The sequence below is a fragment of the Chaetodon trifascialis genome, chromosome 8 (assembly GCF_039877785.1).
Source record: "Chaetodon trifascialis isolate fChaTrf1 chromosome 8, fChaTrf1.hap1, whole genome shotgun sequence".
NCBI classification, from domain to species: Eukaryota; Metazoa; Chordata; class Actinopteri; order Chaetodontiformes; family Chaetodontidae; genus Chaetodon; species Chaetodon trifascialis.
Window position 1 is genome coordinate 9,010,738 of NC_092063.1, and position 25,068 is coordinate 9,035,805.

The window sequence follows — 25,068 nt, forward strand, 5'->3', positions numbered from 1 at the left end:
TGTCACTTGTCTGCTAAATGTTACATTGTGCACTCATTCAAACATAAACTCAGTGCAGGACAGATTCATGAATAATTCGATGAATAATCAGAATGCGATGTGAGAAGTAAAAACTTTAATTAGCAAAAGCAAGCGAGTATTCATACAAGCAAACAAACGTGCGTCTGTATTATGCGCCGAAAGCTGGTCAGATATGATTATAAGGCATGACTATGAGTCTTAAACACAAAAACACCACTGAAGCCAAATGAGCGTACTCCTCCTCCACTTAAACTGAATTCCTCTAGCTATCATAAATAAGTTCCTTGTTGACATTAATTATTTCAAATACAAAAATATGTCATTTCAAACAAAGTCACACTTTTATGTCCTGGCGAATTCAACGCTGCTACAGTAATCTCTTCCCGGAAAAGTGGTCAGGAAAAACAAACACAAACAGTAGGTTTTCAGAAATAAAAACAGGTCACATTTGATTGCTTTTGCGCCGAAGCAACACCAGGATAAAAACTGAATGATGGTTCACATCTTCTTAACCGTTTCACATTTGTGAATTAGAAAGAGCTGCATGGATTACGGCTCAAAGTTCAGTAATGTAAATACTATAAGAGGGAAATCACATTTCCCAAACATGCTCAAAAACAGAAGAGAAATCGAACCTTTCCCTGGTTAGGATTCTGCACATATGGAGGGTTTCTCACCGATGGACGGTTTCAGTGGACAGCATTTTCACAAAATGTAGAAATTGTTTTCACACACAAAACGCACACACAAAGAAAATAGCCCTGTTATCAGCTTGCATCTTAACTGATGTACAATTCAGAAAAGTTTCTTTTCGCCATCTGTACCAACATTTAAAGACGACAGAGTGAAACTGAGGCTTTGCAGTTACATCCCACGTCGTTCCTACTGAGGGACAGAGGCACATTCAGTGGGCATTAATGGCCTGTGGTGTTCTCCTTCTGAAGAATAGAGAGCGGACGGAGGGCTTTATCAGGACTTGTAGTCTGGAGAAAAGAGACGCGATCTGGGGCTGCTGTTCGGGTCCATCCTCGGTATTCTGTGGCTGAACGAATTCCTGTCTGGAGAGTCTAAACCTGAAGAAGAGCCAAATATAACTGCGAGTAAATAAAGACAAAGTCACTTCCTGGAGAGAAAATATTACACACAAGCAATAAATGGAGGAGATCAGTTGCTGGCAGTTAAAGTTGGCCAAATATGGCAGAATTTAAAAGGAGGTCCACTTGGCTTTAAGATCACAAACGAACAGCCTAATTTGTGCTGGTGACGTGTATTAATGTCTCCTAAACACGGCGTAGCAGCCAGAGCGCAGGCTATAAATTGTGACATCAAACACCTCCTGCGGCGGCTTCATTCACAGTAAACTGGAGACTTGGGGAGTGTTACAATGCTTTTTTTTTTTTTTTTTTAATTGCTAGGTTTTACATCCAAATGAGCTTTAATTTACAATGGGTGAGCTGGCATTTCTTAGAAATGAGACAGAAACCGTTAACCCTTTATGCACAATATGCTACACAAAAATATGAGTAGTCAGTGAGGAATGATTTAATAATTCGCTTGTAAGTAATTCCTGAATAACTCTGATTTGAGGACTATGTATTAGATAATGATGAGTTGCTGGAGAACAGGCTCGTTCATGAGGTAATGTGGGACCACTTAGTAACCACTCTATATGATGTATCACATTTCTCGAAGGGGGGGCATAAAAAGAGTAATGATAAAGTAATTAATAAAGAATGACTTACTCCTTTGTGCTGATTCATGGTTAATCAGGAACAACTCATGCATAAGTACTGTAGTTGTTCCTCCCATTCAGATAGTTATGATCTAATCATGACTTAATGATTTATTAATACATCCAGTGTGTTCACCAGTAACTCATTATGCATAATATAGTGACCTCAAATCAGACTTATGCAGGAACTGCTCATTAACGATTCATCAGCTCTCACTCGCTCCTTTGTAACTACTCACATTTTTGTGTAACACACTGTAAAGTGATGCCAGAAAGGTGCCCTGGATGCTGATGGAGAACTTCCTCTATTTTTTTTCTAATTAATTCTCAGTGGAGCTTCACAGCCCAGTGGCATCACAGCATTAGGGGTTGAACAAACTTCTCTTCACTCATTTAAAACCAAAGCGAGATGGAGCTCAGGGACTGACATTCAGTGTTACATCGCTCTGAATGCTGTTGTCTTAAAAACACAGCGCTGCTGTCCTACCTGAAGTGGGTGGCAGTGTCCTCGGGGTGAAAGCGGGATGATAAGCTTGTTCCCTCGGAGTGAACACAGTGTGGAGGACTGCAGGGGATAAAAACAAATTTAAAACACATCATCGCACTGTTTGAAGAGCTCTGAGGACTCGCACAATTTCTTCACGACCTTAAGTGCTTCAAATTTTGACCGCCTTTGATGAACACAAACGGAGATTGTCAAGCTATGACAGTACTTCAGTTTTGGAGGAATCTGCCACGTTCTTTTTGTTATGAAAGACAAGCTGACCCAGCGGTGCCTTGCATGGCTGACAATGTTCGCTTTCAAAATATATATGAAAGAAATTAAAGCATTTATTTCAGCTGCCTTGTTACAGTAAGAGTGAAAAGCAAAAATCTAAACCGTAACTGACAAAAGTAAATCCCCAGCGGCCTTGTGCACTGAAGTCACATAAACTCCACTGAAGATGAAGCTGAAAACAAACCAAAAGCTCCTCATTATCACGCAAAATAATCCAGGTGTTCAAACCCTTAATTAGTATTCCAGTACCTCCAGCTATCTCAGCTTTACAAGCACAGCATTTCCCTACAGACAAGAGGTGACCCACCGATGATGATGATAGCCGTACCGGCCAGCACAGCGAACAGGGTGAAGAACATCATCTGGTAGCTGTTTATGAAGCTGTGCAGGGAGTGGCCCCCCTCCATGTTAACAACTGGAGCAGCAGCTGCAGAGAGAGAGCAGAGGATGGGATAACAGGCTGTCAAAACCTCTTCAAAGTGCTGAGAACATGCAGCACGCGACCAAACATTAGCTACGGCGCTGAGGGATGATGATGGTTTCTATCAGAAATCCAAATGAAATGATGGTTTCTGAAAATCTGCCTTGTCGGTCCAGATGACAGAAATATTGAACTACAGAGGCAGTTTTATTTGTTAAATAAGTTGTTAAATAAAGCAAACACAGAAAGATTGATATATTGTGAAGCTATGACAACAGACAGTGTCCCTTTTTTAGGACTGCCACAAGAGCTTTGGAGAAATTTCAGTACTCGGTCTGTAATCATCTGTTCAAAGTTCAAATTCTCGATGTATAAGCACAACAGGCTGCGACTTGCAGTCTGGCAGGGACGCTCCTTCCAGTGCATGCCCTGTTATCCCCAGAAAATTGGGTGAGTGTTGTTATCTTTGCCAACACAAAATGAGGAAAAACCAGAGAGCCGTGCTGAATGCAGAATCATGATAATGAACCCAGTGAGAAGTAATGTGAGGAAGAATTTCGAATTTAATACCACAGATAAAGGTACAGTAATGCCGATGTTCCGTAAAATGCAACTGCTTAACAGTAACTGTCACTCGCACCAGGAACGAATGGAACCATGTTCATGCTCCAGAGTATTTTAGGACCCGTCTGTGTAGACTCGGTGGCAGCCAGGCTACCTTTCCTGTGACCTCACACGCAAAGTTAACTTGAAGCACATGACCTTGTGGCTTGAGGCACGGTGACTTGTCATTTGCGCTGAAAGGATATCTAACCTTGCATGGCAGCACTGGGATCAGCGACGTGAATCAAAGTGACTGGGATGACGAGAGTCTTGCTGCAGGAAGCGCTGCTTATGGAAATAGAAGCAGAGGCCGCCGCCTGCGGGTCCACGGCGCTGATGGTGTACTTAGAGAAACCTGGGAAGCCGTGGTGTACCTCCTTCTCTTGGACAGCAATGTTAGGAGAAGTAGACACCACCTAAGGATGTGGAAAAGTGTTACAGACATGCAGCTTTCGGTCCTAAAAGGAAAGTTTTCTTTGAAACAAGGGTCATACCAGCTGTAAACATGTAACAATGGCACATTTAAGTCCTGCTAGAGACAATGTTTGGTCTGACCTCCATGTTGGACATGGCTGCTGTCGGGCCGTAGATGGTGAGCTCAGCTGATGGGTGCAGGTTTGAGAGCAGCAGCTCAGTCTGGTCGGAGTAGAGGCCTGGCTCTATGGGCAGCACAGCGCTGACTTGTTCCCCAGAGAAGGCACCGCCCTCCAGGACCGCCCTCACCAGCAGGTTGGTCATGGACATGCTGAGCACACGGGTCTGCTGGTCACTCATTGGCTGCAAGGTCATGGAACATGCGTAGTGGCCTGGGGCAAGAATTCACAGAGGTAAATGTGATGGTTCAAGGTAAAATAATTGAGGTGTGCATTCGGGACATGGAAAGACTGTGGACGTCACAGCGTTTGACCCCCCGGTGTCAACACGGTCTCAAAAAGGTGCACGACCTGTACGTAGAAGCAGTAAAAGTTCCCACTCAGTTGTAATCTGTGAATCTGTCAGGGTCATTTCACAATCACATGCTCCCATTAGGATGTCAGTGGGATTCAGCTGAGTGGTTGCAGCCTTGTACGCACACACACTGGAGCCCTGCAGAGATAAGTTAACAACTGGGGTGAAGTCCCAAACCCCAAACACAATTACAGCGGTACTTTCAAGCTACAGGGACTCTCTGCAGTTCAATACATCACCTGGACACCTTTTATAGCCCCTGCTAAATTCATTCCAAGAGCAATGCAGGTATTGATTATGCCCTTGTAAACAGTATTTTCCCATCAGTCATGCAGAGCATATGCATAAACAGCGTGCCCAGGTTAGGTTTAAAATATATTTTTATTTCGGAAATTTAGAATCTCTCTACAAGCCAGATTTCACGAGAGTTGGGTCGCAGTGTAACACATAAGTAATGTGATCATTTGCTAATCCTTCCTCAACTGAAAACAGTACAAAGACAATATATTTAATGTGGTACCTCATCAACTTAATTGATTTTTGTAAATCAAGGTTACTTCAGTGCTGTGTGTAAACAAGGCCTGATGAACTGTGCCTGAATATAAGAAACAATTCAATACTGTCAAAATGCTCACACGCCTGTGTGCGAACATGAAAGACTCACTGCTTCTTTGACCGCGAACATGATTTCAGATCAGCCTTACCAATGCTGGGGTCAAAGCTGGTGTGCGTTTTGAAGACATCGTTGGCAGAGAAGTCAACAGCATCGCTGGTAAAGCTGAGATGGCAGCTGACAGAAGTTTCTGGCTGCAGCTGAGAAATAGCTTCAGTCTGCGCAGAGGAACACGTTCCTGCAGGGCAGAAGATACCAAATCTTTGCTCTTCAGTACACACTTTGTTGTTACGTCAAGAAAAAAAAAATCAATATTAATGACTGATTTATTTATTTATTTTAAGTCGAGTAAGTATAAGTTGAGAAGATGCCACGTTTCTAAGTCTGTTCAATATGAAGCTACAGCCAGCAGCTGTTTAGCTTAGTTTAGCACAAAGAGAGGAAACGGGGGGGAAACAGCTAGTGTGGCTAAAGGAAACAACATCCTCCTAAAATACATCTAAACTTCACTAATTAATGCTTGAAATCTTGTGTATTTAATCCAGAGCTGCTCAAATTGGGGCCCATGGGACGACATTGGACCGCCATAAGGTTCAATCTAGCACACCAGATGTTTCTAGTGAAAAGTATTCAAAATAATTACAACATAAATTGCTGTTCGTGTTGTTTCACATTTTGTGTGGTAAAAATGCTCTTTAAATATTCGTTTTTCATAATCTAAGGACGGCAGGCATAGGGACGCTTTGTGAGGGAAGAAAGTCTGTAAGCCCACCATTAATTTTCAGTTTGGAAAATGTTTAAACTGTACAGAAACCACAGTGTGAAAATGATGCTGGGCTGTTTTAAGGACAACTGTGTGTCAACAACTCCTGAGCAGTCAACGCCGGCCAACCAGTGAACACTCGAGAAAATTACAGGTCGCACAGTCCAGCACATAATCATCTTTAAAAGAGCGAATTGTTGACTGTTGGTATCAATTTTCTCATCTAACTTTAAGCAAGAAAGCCTATTAAGTGTATTTCCCACAATGCTGAACTATGAAAGCGAGTCAGTACCGATGAGGTTGGTTCCTCTCTCTCTGGTGGTGAGTAAGACCTTTGTTTCTTTGCCGTTCCTGACAGCTGTAGCCTGCGCCATAGCTGCTGTCCTGGAAGCTGCTTCTACTACTACCTACAGACGCACACAGAGAAAGAAAACAGCCAATAAATTATGATTTAACATTCACAACTAATTGTTTACATCGGTCACATCAGACTGTCAGTGAAACAAAACCAATTAAAACACAGCTGAGGTTTGAATACAGCATTACTGCGACACCTCTATCAACGTCCGTTACACTGCTGGAAAACATATCTCAGTTCAGTTCATTTCATTTCATCAGAATGCCTGTGAGCACCTTTCTGTTTAAGATAAAAGACCTCACACCAAATCCCATCATTTTTTTTCCTGCTAATTGGAAATATTCATTTAAAATCGCAGGTTACATTCAGCTCATGAGCAGGAAGGATAGAGTACGGTGACACTCTGAGGCAGAACCAATTAATCCTTTCCACACTCCATCATGTATGAGGATCCCAACAGCGGCAACGCCATGCACACAGCATTATCTTGTGGGTTCCTGAAAGGTGATGATGGATACACTATAAACCTGTTTTCGTCTTATTCTCGTTATGATATATTGCTGAAGATTGATACAGGGTGATGCACCGATGGAGAAGATCAAAACCTCTGGAGAATAGAGATGTCGAGAGTGGAAATAAAGAGACTGGAGAGGTGTGCCGTTTGCATAATTAGAACACTCACAACCTGTTTCTCGTAGCTCATCCATCACAGCCATGACTAAAAGGCAAACAATAGATACCAGGATACACACAGGCGCTCAGTGAAGCATTGCAGCTAAGACAGTAGTGACTGCCACCTGATAACATACCTCTGTGTACGTTTTCAAAATGCCAGGTATCTCGTAGTACACAGTAACTGTCCCAGAGTCTCTGGCTACCGCTGCACCGCTTTTAGGGTCCACCTGAAGGACACTATGAGCTGAGGAGCTCCATGTACCATGAACACCTGCAGAGAAGAGAAAATCCAGCCTTTAAACAATATTTACATTTTGCTAAACTAAACTGGCTCATAAAATGCAAGGTATAAAATGTAGGCATCTCCTCAGCCAAGAGGAGTACTATAATTTGAACGGACTTAAGATAAATAGGTGCTGTACCCTTACAGGAGATTCAATAACAACAGAGCCAGAAAGATGCTTCTAATTCCACTTTAATCACAGAGAACAAATCAAATGAAATTTAACTGCACAAGGATTGTGGAAGAGCACAAAAGCAGATAACACTTAACTCGGCTGTCGTCATTCAAGCCGAATCTGAAATCTTAGAACGTTTTCCCTTTGTTCTTAGTCACATATATAATACTGTGTGTGTGTGTGTGTGTGTGTGTGTGTGTGTGTGTGTGTGTGTGTGTGTGTGTGTGTGTGTGTGGATGGATAAGAGAACATGTAAATCTCTCACCATCTGGACTGGTTAACTGGGCGGTGAAACAGACCACATCCCCCACCACCAGCCTGTGGGCCTCATGTGGGTGGATGGCACGCTCGACAGGTATTGGAACGTAGTCCGCCACACCCACGTTTGCACTGTCCCACACGGCAAGAAGAGTGAGGCCGACATTGACGGTTCTCACGGTCAGAGTGTGGTTACCAGGCCCGAGCCCCACCTGCACCAGGTCGTCTCTGCAGGACAGAAGCGAGACACGGGTTGAATTATGGAAATGTGTGTTTTAGGGACAGGAACAACATGCCACAAATACCAAAACACACCTGCTGGCTTGTCCTACATCAACTGTATTTATTTATGGGATTAGCAGGTCAATCTCTCTCTCCACCACGGCTCAGCACAGAAACACTGTCCAGAGGATGCACTCTTTATTTGTCTAACTCAGACTGCTGCAAACTCATATTAGCTTGAGCTGAACTTGAGAATCTATTTTCACACAGAACGAGGACTGTGGGTTTTGTCCCCCATCATTTGCATTGACAGCATGTTTGCATACGCGTATGTAGGGAGAAGGGACGAGTCCAGCAACCAAGACTGTTTAATCCTTTCATCCACCACCTTCATTCACCCGCCCACAAATTATCTGTCATTTCAGTAAACTAATTTGCAAACATAAAAGGCATTGTCTTTGTTGCTAGGGGGCTTGGTTATCTCTGCCCAATACTTAGACATGCTTAAGAAAACAAGTTGTTTTGAAAATCAATATTTCTCATTCCTTTGTTTAGATTGTACTTTTTTTTATTACTGCAATAGCAGTTCTCAGCCCTATTTTACTTCTTGTTTTTTCCCCTGAAAAATCCTCTCTCCTTTTGCCTCATATGGTCTGAACAAATAGGGTCCTTGAAGTCTCGGTATGATCTAATCACAGGCAAGCCCCCTTAGCCCCAAGACTATCAGTCCTTTACCACCATGATTTTGATAGTTTTCCCCTAAAACTGTCTGTCAACACCTGGAAAACAAGGTAACAGAATCAATTTATTGTGCAGACAGATGAGGGAGTCCCTCACTGGGAGAACAGAAGTGCTCCTCCCTGCCCAACACTCCCATTAATTTGGCTCACTCACTCAGCTGGAAGCAACTCCATCTGAAATGAGGTTGAATGAACAGCCCAGTAAATTAATGTTGTGAACTCCACGTGCAGCCTGCCTCTAAACCCTGCCATGACCTCAGCTGCTCTGGCTGTACTGTACAGACATTAATGCACACAGTCAGAGGAATGGCACAGCGTCTCATAGCACGAGTAGAAAATATAGTTTGTCTTATTCATATATCTTGTGTGGATCAACATCATTTTAAAAAAAAAATCAATATTGTGTCAAGAATCCATGTTTTTAGTTTTACATTTTAGCAGTGTGGAGAACAATGATGGATTCCAAATGAATACATTTTCTGTTGAGCTGGTGGAGGGGTGAGTAGTTAGTGGGCTGACATGTCTTGTCTGGCAGAATTTGAAATAAGGGGAGACATTAGGTCACGCAAGGCTGGGTGAGGTTGCACGAATGGACCACTCAAAGAGAGGCCTTGGCTCTCTCTCTCTCTCTCTCTCTCTCTCTCTCTCTCTCTCTCTCTCTCTCTCTCTCTCTCTCTCTCTCTCTCTCTCTCTCTCTCTCTCTCTCTCTCTCTCTCTCTCTCTCTCTCTCTCTATATATATATATATATATATATATATATATAGAGAATAGCAGGATAATAGCTTTTCAACCTTGGGGCACTAAGCAAACTGCAAAGCACACCCTCCTCCCTCCTCCGCCTGTCTACAAGTCATGTTTCACTCGTTGAGTCACACTGTTTATGAATTTACAAATTATGTCAGTAAGTGGCAACGACACCTGAAACAGAGTGTGTTTAAGAGCCTATAGATTGCGTGGTGACAGACCTGTTGGTGGAAAACGTAAGGTGGGAGCTGGAGCTGTGCAGGGCCTCCCCAGTGCTGGCATGGAAGTGGACAGTGAAGGTGAGCACTATGCCTAGGGGGAGGGCTTTCAGGCTCTCTCTGGTGTGCGTGTGGAGCACCGGACTGGTGCTGAAGCGCACATAGGACACAGGCACCACCTGAGGAACGACAGAAGAAGCAGCGTCACACTCTGCAGGTAACTGCAGGGACAATGTCAGCTGTTATTTCAAGGGTCAGTGCTACTGTTGATGATCACAGTGTGGCAATACTCCTCAGCCCCCTGAGAATTAATCTGGAGCAGATGTAAGACTACAAGCAGCTCTCGGGTCAGGATGACAGGTGACACATGGCGACTATTTTACACACTGACTTTTTGTCAAAGATGCTGCATAACAATCTATCACGTCAGAATATCCCTCATGCATTCTTGCTCGGGCCTAACATATGGGAAAACAGCGATTTCACTTACAACAATTGCTTTGTTTTTTGTTTTTTTTTTGTTAGATTTGAGGGCGAAATGAAATGATCAGCTTTCATGTCATGCTTTTTCTATATAAAACCCAAATATTGCCTGCATGTGCAGTAGATGTGAATGTCTGTTATGTTAAGACAAGTTGCTTGAGCTAACATTCTCTAACATCTACCCTTTGGGAGGCACCACGTTTAACACTGCAGAGCACATTTTCATGTTTTCTAATCACAAACTGCACGGCCAATTATTGCCTTTATTTACACAAAAACAGTTTGTTTGGCCGCTCCCAGAATTCTGTGACCTGTAGTATTAAACCACAGTCACGGTTACCACCCATAACTACAGGTGCTACCAAATCAACCTGGACTGAAATCTTCAAGATTGCCACTTTAACCTGCGTCATTTTAAACATATAAAAGTTTAAGCACACACAGGTCATTGAGATGGTTTTGCTGTTAATAACCAGAGGATACTGCTTTTAAAACCAATAATCTGAAACACTTTCAATGCAGCGCTTCTCTAACTGACCTTCACTGCAAGGATGAGAGTTTGATTGACACCAAAGGTCTCTTGCGAGGTGATCAGCAGAGAGGAGATGCCGGTGAGAGAGCCAGAGAAGAGGAAGCCCTTATCATCCACTTGAGCGATAACAACCTGGTCAGGGCAGTCCAGCATCCGGTAAGACAGCGCACCCACACCATCCCTAGCAGGCAGAGAAAGACAATCGCATCAACTTTATCTTCTGTACATGTTTCTGTCAGTTTGCATTGTCCAATGAAAACTGTTGGACAAATCCACACATTTGTCTGTGCATATGGTTTTAGAGCACACAAAAATCAAGCAGTAGGCAGCTGTAACTCACCTGTTAGTTTGGAGTTTGAGGGCTGAGTTCGGAGCCATCAGTAACTCCTCAGCCTCCACTTCGGGATTAAGCATGTGCAGCTTGTCATAGACCTTGATCAAAGCAAAACGTTGAAACTCCAATTATTGGAGGGCTTTAATCATTCTTTGATGTTTTGCCACTGGTGACATGTCATAGTTTAATGCATTTTGAGGCTGGATGCATTCTGCTCCGGCTAATCTGCAGTCTTATCACTTCACGAAGTTAACAACTTCAGATATTCCAAAGCTCAGCAAATTCAGTGCTCTGCTGCCTTAAATGCCAGCTCTCTCTATTATGAAGAAGGAGCAGGGGGCCATGGTCATGATAAGCAAAGTAGTCCATAAAAGAGGTCTTTATAAAATAATTGCATATACAGTATTCATGATACTGATGCTCAGATATGATGTTTACAGCATTGCCTTTTTCAGGCGCATCCCCAAAAACAGAGCTGTACCTGGATCTGGATTTCATCTGTGAGCTGCTGAAGATTCCCCGCTAGCTGTCCGGCACTGGGGTCAGAAACTCTCAGCACCACCTTCAGCCCTGTCCGCCCCCTCGTTCTGCCGGTCACCCTCATGCCAAAGTTGTGCTCCGACTGGAGCTCTACGCTAGCCTGAAGGAGACAGGCACCATTATGTGCATGGCAAAAATAGCAGCAGCAAATCAAATAAAAAGGCAACAGTGATGAGGAAGCGGGGACAAGGCAGAAGCTGACAAGGAAGCAGAGACGTGGCAGATGATGTTTGCACTTTTTATCGTACTGTAATGCAGGGACAACACATCTTAAGTCAATCTGATAAAAGGATCAAAGGGACAGTGGGACCCAAAAATAGGAATGGCCCAGTGGCAGAAGCTGCACGTGATATGAAATGCAAGCACAAATATCCTGACTTCAGTGTACCTCAGTGTGTCTTGGCTCGACATCCAGAATGTCTCTCTTGGTGGTGGACCAGTGGAAGGTGAGGTAAGGAAGGGCACTGCCAAAGGAGAAGGGCGTTTGACTATTGGTCAGACCCATCACGTACACAGGCATCTGGAAAAAGAGAGGAGATTATGAAGCAATCAGTAAGTAAGTATAATATCGCCATCAAAGACTGAATTCATTTTTCCAGGTAAAATAATAAGAATAAAGAATAATCTTACCTGTGCTCCTGTCTTGATTCTTGTGATAGGTGCTCTGATTCGAATCGCCGTCAACTGCACAACCTCGACTTCCACTTGATCCTGAGGACACAAGAGGATGGACTTTACATCTGTGAGATCTAAGTGAGCCGTAAACAAGTGCACATCATCTCTCACTCACACATACATACATATATGGAGATATTGATTTATTTACCTGAGACACAACAACCAGCTTCCCAGTCTCAGCATCAACGGCTTGGACCAGTCCAGTCACAGTGATATTACCGATGGTACCGCCCCTGACATGGCCCATGCCATTGACAGAAGCTATTTTCTCATTGGAGATAGAGAAAAGGATATTGGACTGAGGCTGAGGGCCACCCTCTGATGTGATCTATGAACGACAGCAGGAATGAAAAGGGAAGGGATGGTGCAAAAGAGAAGCAGGAAAAGAGGGAAAAAAAAAGGTCTCATTATAACATGATTGATCTTTACAACATTGACAGGTTAGTCAATAGCTTTCATTTCATTTTTCCATGAAAAGCAAGGCCTGAGAATTTGCTGAAAGCTAGTATCCTTTGTGTATTCAACTACTAGACAAGATAAGAAAAATGGAGATCTAACATAAACAATATGCAGTGTGTGTATTCCCAAGTTCAATGTCAAGCACTTGGGATGCCTCTTGGAGGGATGGTAAATGATTTCTGATTTAAGCATGAGTTGAAGCGAATGAAAGGCGAGCTGGATGTTAAACCAAGAGCAATTAGGCTAATGTCATCTTCCAGAAGAGTCCTGGCAGAGGGCTCTTTGGGAAGATAAACTGAGGAGCAGATGAACTCTTCTGGCAAGATGTACTGAGGCCAGCTGTTTCCAGAGGAAGCTTAAGCATCAATATCACACATACCTGCATCATGGCTCCAATTAACAGAGTCATCTTCCTTGGGATGAGTTTGAACGGTGGAAATACCTACAAGTTGGAAAAGAAAAAAAAAACTTGAAACGTGCAACATAAGCAGGAGTCAAAATAAGAACGGATATTTAGGAATCTATACCTCAATTTGCTGAGGTGCGGATGTAATTTCTTTCCCGTCTTTATCCACAACAACCGCTGACAGGGCGGTCTGACCAATTGAAACACCTTTCACCAGGAAAACAGCTGTATCATTTTCTGTGGACTCCGCTAACGGCCTGCAAAACAAACACTCAGAAATTTACACAAAGCCTTTCAAGTTCATACGTCCTCAATCTAAACAGCAATCTAATACTTACTGTAGAGAGACTATTGCAGAAGCCGCCTTGAGTTTAAGATTCATGAAATGGAAATTGGTGGCTGGGAAGGGCTTCTTATTAGAATCCAAGACTCTGACATAAGCTCTCACAGATTTGCCAATCTCCACCTGTAACACAGATGAGTGACATACATCATTAGAGCATAATCATTCTGGTTCACAGGCAGGACAAATCTAATGATGCCAACTCAAGGCAGCCTCACTTTCATGAAAATTGGGAAGGAAAGTGCAAGAAGAAGACTACCACAGTGGCGCTTAGACGTCACTGAGGCATTGCAGCAATGTGTGGTACTGAAAATAGGGATCATGAAGTCAAACAGGGTCTGGACCCTCCAAGATGGGGGATTGTGGTGCTGGAAACTGACCTTGTCAACCACTCGCACATAAACCTCCAGGATGTCAGAAACGTGCACTGTGGCCATGGCAGGCGCTTGAAATGCCAGACAAAGGTCATGAACCATGACCTTCACCTTCCCTGGGTGGATGGGAGAAACCTGGGCACACAAAGCAAATCAAAGTGGATATTTTTTTCATTGTCAAGATCTCAATTCTCTGCATTAGATGGATTTTTGAACAGCATGGATTTCTTAGAAATTATGCAATATGTTGCGTATCCCAGTTGTGTATTTGCATGAACTAATCCCATCACAGATGCTACTTCTTACCTGAACTGTTCGTTGGGCCTCCTGGAACACCACGTTCACGATCCCTTTCGCGCTTGTATTGACAAAAAAGTAACCTGAACCTTCGTGCAGGGCCAAGCTCGCCTGCAAAACAGAACACGACCGAAGCCTCGTGACTCAAATCATTACGAACAGCGGGCCGATTCACAAGACCGTCCCAGTCTAACGTCACATTTTCCTGACAGCCAGCTGGCCCTACGTGTGACATCAAAGGGGACCCCTGACCACACTTGCTCTTTAAAATCCTCTTACACAGGTCACTAGCTTTTATTTAACCCCCACACCTGCCAAACACTGCTCCTATATCACACAGGATTAGGAGGGGGACGCCCGCTGGGGGAAGGGGGCAGTGATTAACATTTGAAGTCCTTGAGTTGTTACTGGTGTGATGAAATTAATTTCCATTTTTGTTTTGTGTGGTGAAAATCCTTTATTTATTAAAACACGTCTTGAAAAGCCCATGTGTCAGCGTTCACCCCTGTGAGCGTACAGAGATGAGCAGTGATATGTACATGAAGCCACAGGACTGATAAAACTGTCTCTTACCCGCACATCTGGGTGGTTGTATATCGTCACTGTGCTGGGAGAAAACTTCACATCTTCAACCAACAGGAGCTCCAGAACGGCTGAGACAGGGATCAAGGGGTCATACTGTCCAGAAGAAGAATTGAAAATGAATTAGTGTCATGGTTAAAAATCTAAATATACTAACATACAATGCAAAACTGGATCTATAAATGAAAATAGGAAGTTGAAAATTGATTTAAATGCACAACATTTCCATCAGGCAGATCTTCATTTGGTCAAAAAAAAAAACAACAACCCTCAATTGACAAAGATCTGAGCAGCAGAAACATGTTTGCAGATCAAAAGAACATTATACTGACATTCTGAATAATGTTCAGCTGCTTCTGCTTTTTAAGAGGAAGTGAAAATCTTTCTGACTTGGTGGTTGAACCCCTTCATCACTTACTGGACTGGGAACTTTGGCTGCTGCCAGATGTGAAACCTCGTAACCCAGAGTGGTCACTGTGATGGCAGCAATGCCCGTCTGGTGATGGACAAGGACTGGCCGGCGTCCTGTCACAGACGAAAAAAACAACAACACGAAGACAAAACAGCCATTACGCAAACACAATCCAAACTGTTTGTCACCCCTAATCTATAAAAACAGACAGCAAAACTAAAATAACAAATGTGGTGTCCCTGTGATAGGTGAACGGATAATTCCCTGTCTGCCCCCGCTGTCTTCGAATTAAATCCTGCCTTTCTCTCCTGCTTTTACCTCATTACTCTCTAAATGCCTGAAAAAAAAGAATGAAGTTAAGCTGACAACCCACTCTTTCTTAAAAACACAACAAAACACAAACAGACTAGAAAGGTTTAAGGCAAGTCACAATGTTTTACCGTGAAGTTTCATCTGTTTGTTGCCATCCTTGAACGGCAGCAGCTCCATGGGCATAGTAGGCTCAATACTGGCCACCGACACCTTGGTCGATTCCCACAACATGCTGAGAGAGCTGAAGTTGTCAAACTTCCTTCCTTGTTGATCAAACGCAGCCAAGTCCAAAATGGGGTTGCGGTAATTTGAAACAGGCACCTAAAAAAAGGTATTCTTGATTATTATCCAAGCATTACGTAGCAGCCTGAACAAGGGAAGGGATGCATGTGATGGGACTACATACACACCACTTGTTTGTTCTGCTGCAGCAGCGGGCAGGTCAGGTCCAGCTGTGGACTGGTATACACTGGGACCAGGGTGAGCCGAGATGGAGGGGCACATACAAACTTGACCACCGCCAGCTCCACGGCAGGAAAAGGATTGGTCACACTGGCTTCGTTTCCCACCGTCACCTCCAGCACCTGAAGAATAACATCATGACAACTCAGCTGAAAGCTATAACTGTTCTGAGCCATCACAGCAAGGACACTCTCAGATACACACTGGTGATATGAATAACTATGGGTAGATTATAAAGCCTGGTGTTCAAGCGTTTCTGAAATCGAACCATAGAATTCTTCAGCTGGTGAAATGAATGGTAAATAGAAGTAATATGGTTTCAGTAGATCCCACCTGCTCTCCCAGGGTCCTGCAGGTGGCTCTGACCCAGTGCTGGTTGTAGTTGTGGGATGACGGACTGGTCAGAGTAAGGCTCACGCTGGCCTCATCCTCAGCTCTCAAGTTGCAGAAGAACTTTGACGGCTCTAAAACCCAAGGCCGCGGCCCGCCCTCAAACAGCATGTCTTTAGATGATCCGAGAGTCACCACGGCCACGGACACGGGGTCAATCGCCTACCAAATGTAAAAGTTCATGCAGTTGCAGTTGATTGAAAAATGAAAGCAGGTATTTTTCTGTGTCAGCTCGGTCATTCTAGTGTTAAGAGGAACTTAGCTGGGGAATGTTGAGTAATATTTCACAGCCAAGAAGCAAAAATTGGGTCAAACTTTAGCTGCCAGGGCAAAACAAGTGAAGAAACATCCCAAAAATGTCTGCAATATTTTGAAGAATACAACTGGATGCCATAAAAAACCACATAGCTGGAAAAGTGGTGCATCAAAGTGCATGCTACTGTACTCATGAATGGTTTATAACATGCAAGAAAAGCACAGCTACTGGTGGTTCAGGAGGAGATTTGGTCACCTCATCGTAATACGCATCGTGCTGTTAAACTAAGTGCTCGGCCGTAACAACTGAAGTCAATTTCATTCCGTAGCTGCACGAGAGCACCGGCGTAGAAAACAAATCAGACTAGCAAGTGCATAATGTATAATTAAAATGCACAGAGCACAGAAGAAACCCAGGAGGAGAACATTTTAACACTCGCTGATCATCGCATTTCTGCCTTGACTGTATGTGTGTGTGTGTGATTGCCCATGAGTGAGTCTGTTTCCTCAGAAGACAAAAGCTAATTGATGCTTTCAGGTGTGAATAAAAGCAAATCACAACAAAGACTTCAGGGTTTCAGGATTATTACAGCATGCAGATGCAGATTCAAAAAGGATGCGCAAAGTATACTATTAAATAAACACCTAAAAATGCAAATTAGCAGAGGCTTTGAGAAAATGTCCACTAGGACAGCAAAAATAATCCACTGCAAAGTTCATGAGGAGCAAGGTCAGAGAAGCCTTTCGACTCACTCTGAGAGGACGATAGGCAGCGATGGTGATCTTGGCGCTGAGGTGAACGTTGCCATGGGAGTAGCTGACAGTAAGCATGGTGTATCCAGAAGCCAGGGCCTTGGCTCTGACCCCACTGCAGTGGTCCTGGCCTGGAGTCAGCCTCTCTGCATCAGTAGAAAGAGGGTTAGAGATGCAATATGACAACGTACAAATTAGCTCAATTGTTCATACAGGTGAACTCGTTTATCTTCCTGTCTTAAACCACAGTGGAATACAGAGAAGTCTTCCTATTTGTCCCAGCCCAGCCTCCTCATTAATATTACAAGATTCCAGACTGTAGATCTTGCTAACAGGGGAACTTTCAGAGAGATAAATGTTGTAATGACAAGCCATAAAAAATTAAAAATGCCTCAGTGTTAGAGAGGATTGTCTCATACTACCGATGTTTCACGCTGAATTTATTTGAGTGGCTGATTAATATGGATTTTAACTCTTTATTCCGTAATGTGAAACTACAGTTTCCTGAACTAGTGCTTTCGTGGAAAAATGACTGTAATGACTTTTAATAAGAACTTTATTCTAAAAGTGCTTATAACGGTTCTTACTGACAGAACCACAATGAACACAAGCAGTGGCTGAACACAGCTGAGCATCAGTCATTTTAATGAATGAGAGTGAGCTACATAATTACACTCCTCATATAAGCCCCTTGTGTATGCTCACGCCAGCACTGTTAAATAAACCAAACCCACAACACATTCATGCCTGACTAGTTAAATTGGCCATCCACGGACCAAGAGTCATGACTCATATTGATTAACACTAAACAGAGTGATCCATGAATGAGTCCCATGACTGAGCATCCCTCACTTAGTGATCTTAACTGAATACCTGGACTCCATGAGTGAAAGCACCCACAACATGTGAAGCATTAAATCGGCTGTTACACAACAGGATATTGTGTTCGCTGTATGTTTTTGAAAATTTCTTTCATCACAATATGACCCAATCAAATCCGACTCACCGTCCAGTAGTTGGAAGACACCTTGGTTCTCCTGCTCGACCTGCAGGTCGAAGTGGGAGCAGTCACTCAGCATGACGCGCTCTCTCTCCACCTCCTCCAGCAGGCCGAAAATCCTGAGGGGCAGATCCAGAACCAGGCCTACCCTGGCCTCTACTTGGCAAGGAGCAAAGTCCATGGCCACGGGCTCAACAACAAACACCTGAGGGTAAACAGGACCAAAAGAGTAGAAAGAGTGTTACACTGGGAGCAGGGAATGATTGTAAAGTGGGCAAATTCAAGCTATTAGACGGGAATGTACTTTTAAAGGCCCACAGAATTGGGTTTAAGTTCTCTTGAGTTAATTTCTTTAAGTATACAAAACACCTCCATTAGCTATGACAAATGACATTTTAATAAAAATTAAAGAAGAAGCAAACTCACTTTTATTCATCTTTGAAACACAGACACAGAAAATGAAAAAGAATGGACACAAAGCAAAATACAACAGAAAATACCGTACATATGAATATTAAACGATTGTGTGCTGTGAGCTTTAAGAGGTCAACTTACCTTCATGTGCCCAAAGTGTAGCGGGTTACGTAGGTCATGAGCATAAACTGTGCTGACGCCAATGTCGCTGACTGTCGTCATCACTCCTTTCACGGTCACTGTGGCGACAGGTGTGTTGGAGGAAGACCAGCTGAAATTTCCACTTCCTCCTGTCGCCTGTCACAAGCAGCAGAGAGCAGGGGTCATCATGAGCCTCAGAGCGACACCTCTCAGAGTGACTGCTAGAAACACTGTCTCATAGAAAAAGAGTCCTGTGCTTGACTCTTCTGCCTTTCAAAGCCATTCAAGCACCAAGCAGCAAGTCTGCATGTGGTTTGAAAGGGAACAATTACCTTTATTGTGTACTGATAAGCTCCAACCTTGGGCTGCCATGGAAATGTGAGAATACTGGGACTGAGAACGATAGGGTTATAGATTTCTGCATCCTGTTCATTGTGGACCGGGTTGGCGAGCGCATGGAGCTTTCCAGTCTGAAACAGAACAGAGGCCACAGGAAATGATCACGCTCTCGACTGAAGCGGAGGGAAGGGCCAGAAGGTTAACGCAATAATGACACTCCAGCTGAAATACAGACTCATAAGGGTCACAGTTGCAATCAAACTCACTTCATCCACAACGGCACTTAGGGTAGCGTCAATGAGAGTTAGGCCTTCTTTGAGCGCTCTGACACGATGATATGATCCGTTCAGAGAAGACTCCTGGACTTCAAAGTACTCCGCGGGGAAGCCGGTGTCAATACGGACATTCTGAAAAATCAAAATGACCCACGCGCAGATCTTCAAACAAGTGCATCTGACATGACTCTAGATAGAAGCCTGGCTTCGAATTATTACAGACTCTGAGGTTATTTTTTAATGTTGTGTCAAAATTTTGATTTATCCGTACTTCAATGGTGACCATTTTCTCATCACTGGTTTGAAATATTGGCTAATAAAACGTGCACTAAATCTCTCTTCTCTAATGTCTCTCAGATGTGTTTTTGGGCTGCATCTGATTAAAGATGACCAAACCTTTTTGAGTCTTCCATCATACATCAACTGGGAAAATCCTATTCAATTTATTGGAATGCAGGCCTGTTATCACTGCTAATAAAACCGAGTAAAGACAGAGCAAACGGATAAAATATCTCCATAAAAAACAAGCAAGTAAAACAGTATTGACTGCTTACATAAGTACGGCAGAGGTTGTGCTCTTTACTCTTTCTTTACTGATAATGAAATGTGAAATATTTGATTTTTATCCACAGCTAGCACAACAATATGCTGGTCACAGGGTGGGTCCAGGATTTATTTCAGAAGAAAACTCATCTGGCCTTCACATTTACCGTCACATTCTCGAGCGATACATGCGGCATTCACACAGATGCACAAGTAAACACTTCAGAAGATGAATGCATTGATTTTCACTGAAGCATACTTACATCAGAGAGGTAAATTTTGTTGCCAGACTTATCAAATACTTCGATGAGGATGTCATATACTCTGCCTGTTTCGAGAACCCAGCTTTCTCCGGGATGAATTTTAAAAGCTAAACAAATAACAGAGGAAACAGAGGTTAGCAACATCTTTTATGCACTGAGACTATGAAACACTTGCCATGATGCTTTCAATGGTAAGAGCGAGAAACAGACCTAGATAGCCTGGTTCAACCACGTACAGAGTGCTGTTGGGTAGGCGAGACACTCCTTGCATTCGAAGGCCTGAGAAGATGCCACTAAGGAAAATGAACGCAGGCACACTTCATTGAAAATGACAAATGCACAAACCTTTTCCTGGTTAGTATTTGAATCAGACCCTCTGCTCATCACTGCAGTTAGCACACAATCCCAAACTACATATTACCATCTTAGGGAAGTCAAAGTACATGAAATTATACCATTACAAGAACCACTACAGAGTTCAAGTGCAATTTTTCAGAAGGATACTCTTGTGATCCAGCACCATGTTGATGTGTCCCAGCTGCACTGCCGTAACTGTGGAAGTACTTTGATCCAGACGAGCCACGGCAACATCTGGGTTTCCATTTGCGCCAACCGCACTGTTCTGAAGGTGCAGTTCATACTGATCACACGGCATGGAGAGCTCTGGACAAACGCATCACAAGCACAAATCAGCTTAAGAGCTGACAGATTGAAAACTGTGAAAGTGGCACAGCTGCTCTGTGGCATCAATGACTAAACCACATTTTAAGTTTCATACGGATGCTTTAACATCATGAGCTGGCAGTCTGCTAAAAACAGCTCCAGAAACAGTTCAGAAACGGATGTAAAAATTGAAAAATGTGCTTTGCTCTTCACTGAACAGAGTCCCACCTGTGATTGTGCCTTGTCTTATCTTCAGGACTTTGTAAGGGATGGAAGTTCCCGCCAACAAGTAGACATCGTGTGCAGGACTCAGCATGATGTTCTCTAAAATCAGCAGTCTCACCTCTGCTGCACCCACATCCTGTGGCACCATAGTAACAGAACAACAAAGCTTCAGCTTCCCGCTTACCAACCTCGAATAAACTGGTTGCAGCGTTCAAAAACAGACGATAACAACAGACAGAAATGCAACTGTCACTACTGCTATGACATCATTTATAAGGCAGGAAGGAGCCGTTATTTTCATGCGATCTTTCGCCGTCTTTATGATGCGTATCCAGAGATGAGCTATCACAGAGGGCACAATTCAACCAGAACTTATTCTACTCTTTTAATTTCCCCTTTTCTATTAAAAATACTCCAGAAAAACCTTGAGCAGTCTATGACTGGAAGAATAGAGTTGAATATTTCAATTTGTGCTAGTGTCAACATCCTAAAAAAGATAAATACCATTTAACAGCTTACCTTATATAATGACTCTTGGATTTTGGCCTTCAACTTAGCATGTCCTGTTTTCAGTCCTGACACCAAAATAATATTGCCCTGTTTCCCAACACGCTCCATTTCAGATATGTATGCAGGAGGTGTGTATGTGGACTCAGAGAATTTAAGTACCCTTGAGGAGAAAAAAGAGACAGATTAAAGAATACACTGAGACTCAACTCAGTGCGGTACCTCCCATCTGATTTCAAGAATGATTCATTTTCTCAGGAAGAGGATTCAAGGAGTCAAAAAGAGACATTACATTATTTCAAGAAAACAACAGGATAACTGTCTCAGTGGTTTTCTGGCAGGTTAGCAAGTCATTGTAGGTTGATCATTTGCTATAAGATTAAAAAAGACAGCTCAATGGGGTTTGACTGAAGCATCAACACACCTACCGTAATGAATTGTAGGAGTCAGAGAATCCATTCACATCTACATCTTTCACTAAGGTCCAGTCAAACACTAGACCTGAAAGGGTGCTGAAGGTGTTTCCTGCAAGATAAAAAGAGCCAGAGCCGATTCCGTTAAGCCACAAACTTTAAATAACCGGGTATCTGCATGGACATTTCAGCTTGTGTTATAAGGGTGAGGTCACGATATTTGAATGCATAATGGATTCTGAGTACAACTTTCTCAAAGCTCCTGGCAGGCGAATTAGTGAAAACAAAACAGGCGCTTCATTACGGGATATTTACCATCCTTTTGCAATCTGCTCCATGTGAGGAATCTAAAATGCACTTTTAAAACAAAGCTAACAAAAACAAAACACCGGGCCCTGGAGTCATCATCAGAAAGAGTCAGGCTGTAGCTACAGCTCATTAAACTAAGTGTGTCTGCCCTAAATGGGACCAGTCACAGTGGCAGCTGGAGGGGAAAGAAACCCCTGTCTAAAGCCCGCTCAGTCATCATTACTCTGAGGGGTCTGTGGAGCAAATAAACAATACGGCACAGACTCATGACTGGAGTAATATTCCAAATATTGATGTAAATTATTCTGAATAGTCTAAAGGGGATATTTAATTCTCAGTAGGCTATGATGAGAATCACTTCATGCTGTGAAAAGTCCATCCATTTACGTCACCTTCAGAATCCAGTGCATGAATTGTGAGTGCCAGTGGTGAGTCCTCCAGATGTAGCTCTCTGGTGGTCGACACTATCCGGATCTCGCTGATGATGTCGACAATAGCGTCACAGCGCAATACCTGTCCTGTGACTGCAAATGGAAGTGGAGGCAAAGCATCATACACACTGTACACACTGCACAGTACTGCACTTTCACCAAACAAAGAAAAGCTCTGAAATAAATGGCTTTAAAGCAACCGTAACTCAAAAAGGCAGAGCAGTAATTCTTGTAGAGGCACAAAGCATAGAAATCTATTCCTGACTAACACACATACTTTATTATATGCATGGAGATTGAAATGGAGATTGATAACTCTTAAACACTGTTGCAGGCAAAATGCTCGACAGTTAGCCACCAAGTCAAATGTTGCATGAGCAATACGTCATATCAGATTGCGTTTTGGTAAACAGAAAACAGCCGGAGCGAGTTAGGCCACATTCAGCGGCTGTGATCTGAACAGATAGTCTTTGGGTTTTCTTGTTTAAAAGAAACAATTAAGGTGTACAAATAAGGTGATTTTTCTGATTACAAAGAAAATGCTCACAGCTGTCAGTCGCTCTTGACTGGCAAACCGTGCCACAGGCGACAGATGACATACAGCGTTTCACAACAGCAAAGAAGGAAGGGGAAAAGTGTTGTGAAATAGAATGACATTATGCCTATTAGATCTGCTCCTACGAAGGGAACTGAGCACATTTTTTTGCATTGCAGACATTTCTTTATCACCAGCATTTTGATTCATAGACCATCTGAATACCTTACAACACACATTTCAGGGTTTCAGTCTTTTCAGGAGATAACTGTCCTTGATATTTTTATGATATACAGCTGCTATAACAGACACATATCCCAGCATCAACTGCAAATCTCATACTGTACTGTACTGCCAAGGTGCCCTTGAGCAGGGTACTGAAACCCTATCTGCTTTGGGCACTATGCAGCAGTCCCATCACTTTGATACCTCTCCAAAATAAGTGCATGTCTTTAGGTCCTGTGCATGCATGCATGTGTGTGTGTGTGTGTGTGTGTGTGTGTGTGTGTGTAAATGAAAGAAAACAGTGAAAAACCAACAATTTTGAATGAGCTACTTATGTTATATTAGCATAGCATCCGTGTATTTACCAACATCTTCAGCCAGAATGATGCTGGTCAGTCGGGAGGGCTGGGTGGAGAGAGCCTGGAGGACAGCTCTCCGTGAGCAGCCTCTGCTGCTGTCTCCATCCACAGCCTGGATGCTTGCTACTTCTGGTCTGGTGGAAGTCCTGGAAGTATGATGAGCAGAAAAACCAGGTCATGCATACAGGTGGAGCAGCATTAATACTTCTTCAGTTATCAGCAATAACAATGTTGTAATATAAAAACCTTTGACCTCATACTGGGGGTGGGGTCGCAGCTTTACTATAAACTTGAATAGATTAAAAGTGAACACAATTAACGCTAACAAATGCAATCTTAGAAATCCCTATTAACTTCAAAGGGTTTAGCAGTTGCACGCCCCCCACACATTGCCATGAAGTGACCGCAGTGGGTACAGTACACCCGGCCATGTGGCCTCATGACACACGTTTTTCTACTCACCATCTGTAGCAGCCTTCAGTAGTTTCCAGTGTGAAGTTAATTTTTGTACTTCTGGCAAGTGGTAGCAACACTTTGGGGATATTGAGCTTGGAGGTACAGCTTACTTGAATCACAGTTATTGATAACAGCAAAACCACGACTGACAACTTGAAGAAAGTCATTTCTGCTTCATGAGAGAGCGGAGATTTATTGGCAGTGAATCCGAAGGTCGAATGAATGAACGCTAAGTTTCTGTACTAGCTAAACTTCCTCCGTCCCATTAATTTAACCGTTTGTGCAGTAGTTTAGGAGTTGTGGCTCTGAGACAGACGCACAGGTGAGCTAGCATTGCTACAGAAGCTATTTCTCAACTCAAACACACGCTGCCTTCCTTCTCAGGTTCACTTTGTGTTAGTTGTTAACGGACGGCAGCCACATGATAACAGAGTCCTCCAATTCGGGTCCTTCGCTTTGTTTATCCTCGAAGTTGCTTCGAAACACACAGCGACTACTACTCTGAAATCCCCAGTTTCATATCAATGTAGACAGTCGGCATAAGATAGCTTAAAATGAGCACATTTCATACAAATACCCGCCATTAGCAATAATTGGACTTCCAGTGTGCATGTCGGGACTGGAGAAACGTCATTAACGAGGGCGGGCGACAGGGGCGTGACGCGTTTTCTTAAAGGTACAGTATGTTTGTTTTTCCAACAATTGAACTGAATTGAGTCACTCTACACGATTTGCTGAAGAAGTGTCCAGCAAAACAGGCAGCTTGCTGGGGACACAGGTCCTGAAAGCCCTTGTTTATAGTGGG

At 43.2% G+C, this 25,068-nt stretch overlaps 1 protein-coding gene across 1 annotated transcript; it reads right to left on the reverse strand.

Annotated features, from left to right (window-relative positions):
- Positions 1–97: 97 nt before the first annotated feature.
- On the reverse strand, positions 98–24,856 carry nup210 (nucleoporin 210). Its single transcript, XM_070969181.1, has 40 exons — positions 24,270–24,856; positions 23,814–23,953; positions 22,650–22,781; positions 21,964–22,060; positions 21,548–21,698; positions 21,032–21,164; positions 20,645–20,803; positions 20,351–20,419; positions 20,141–20,247; positions 19,326–19,466; positions 19,053–19,190; positions 18,721–18,876; positions 18,172–18,370; positions 17,166–17,311; positions 16,101–16,319; positions 15,716–15,889; positions 15,434–15,626; positions 15,000–15,106; positions 14,573–14,677; positions 14,009–14,110; positions 13,709–13,837; positions 13,324–13,451; positions 13,107–13,242; positions 12,959–13,021; positions 12,269–12,448; positions 12,073–12,153; positions 11,831–11,962; positions 11,384–11,542; positions 10,909–11,000; positions 10,575–10,749; positions 9,557–9,732; positions 7,636–7,856; positions 7,047–7,183; positions 6,172–6,286; positions 5,208–5,354; positions 4,111–4,361; positions 3,767–3,971; positions 2,839–2,958; positions 2,241–2,318; positions 98–1,094 (listed from the first exon to the last, which is right to left on the reverse strand). Exons 1-40 carry the CDS (start codon positions 24,428–24,430, stop codon positions 991–993), a joined length of 5,658 nt encoding a protein of 1,885 aa, XP_070825282.1. The 5' UTR covers positions 24,431–24,856; the 3' UTR covers positions 98–990.
- Between the last annotated feature and the right edge of the window lie 212 nt (positions 24,857–25,068).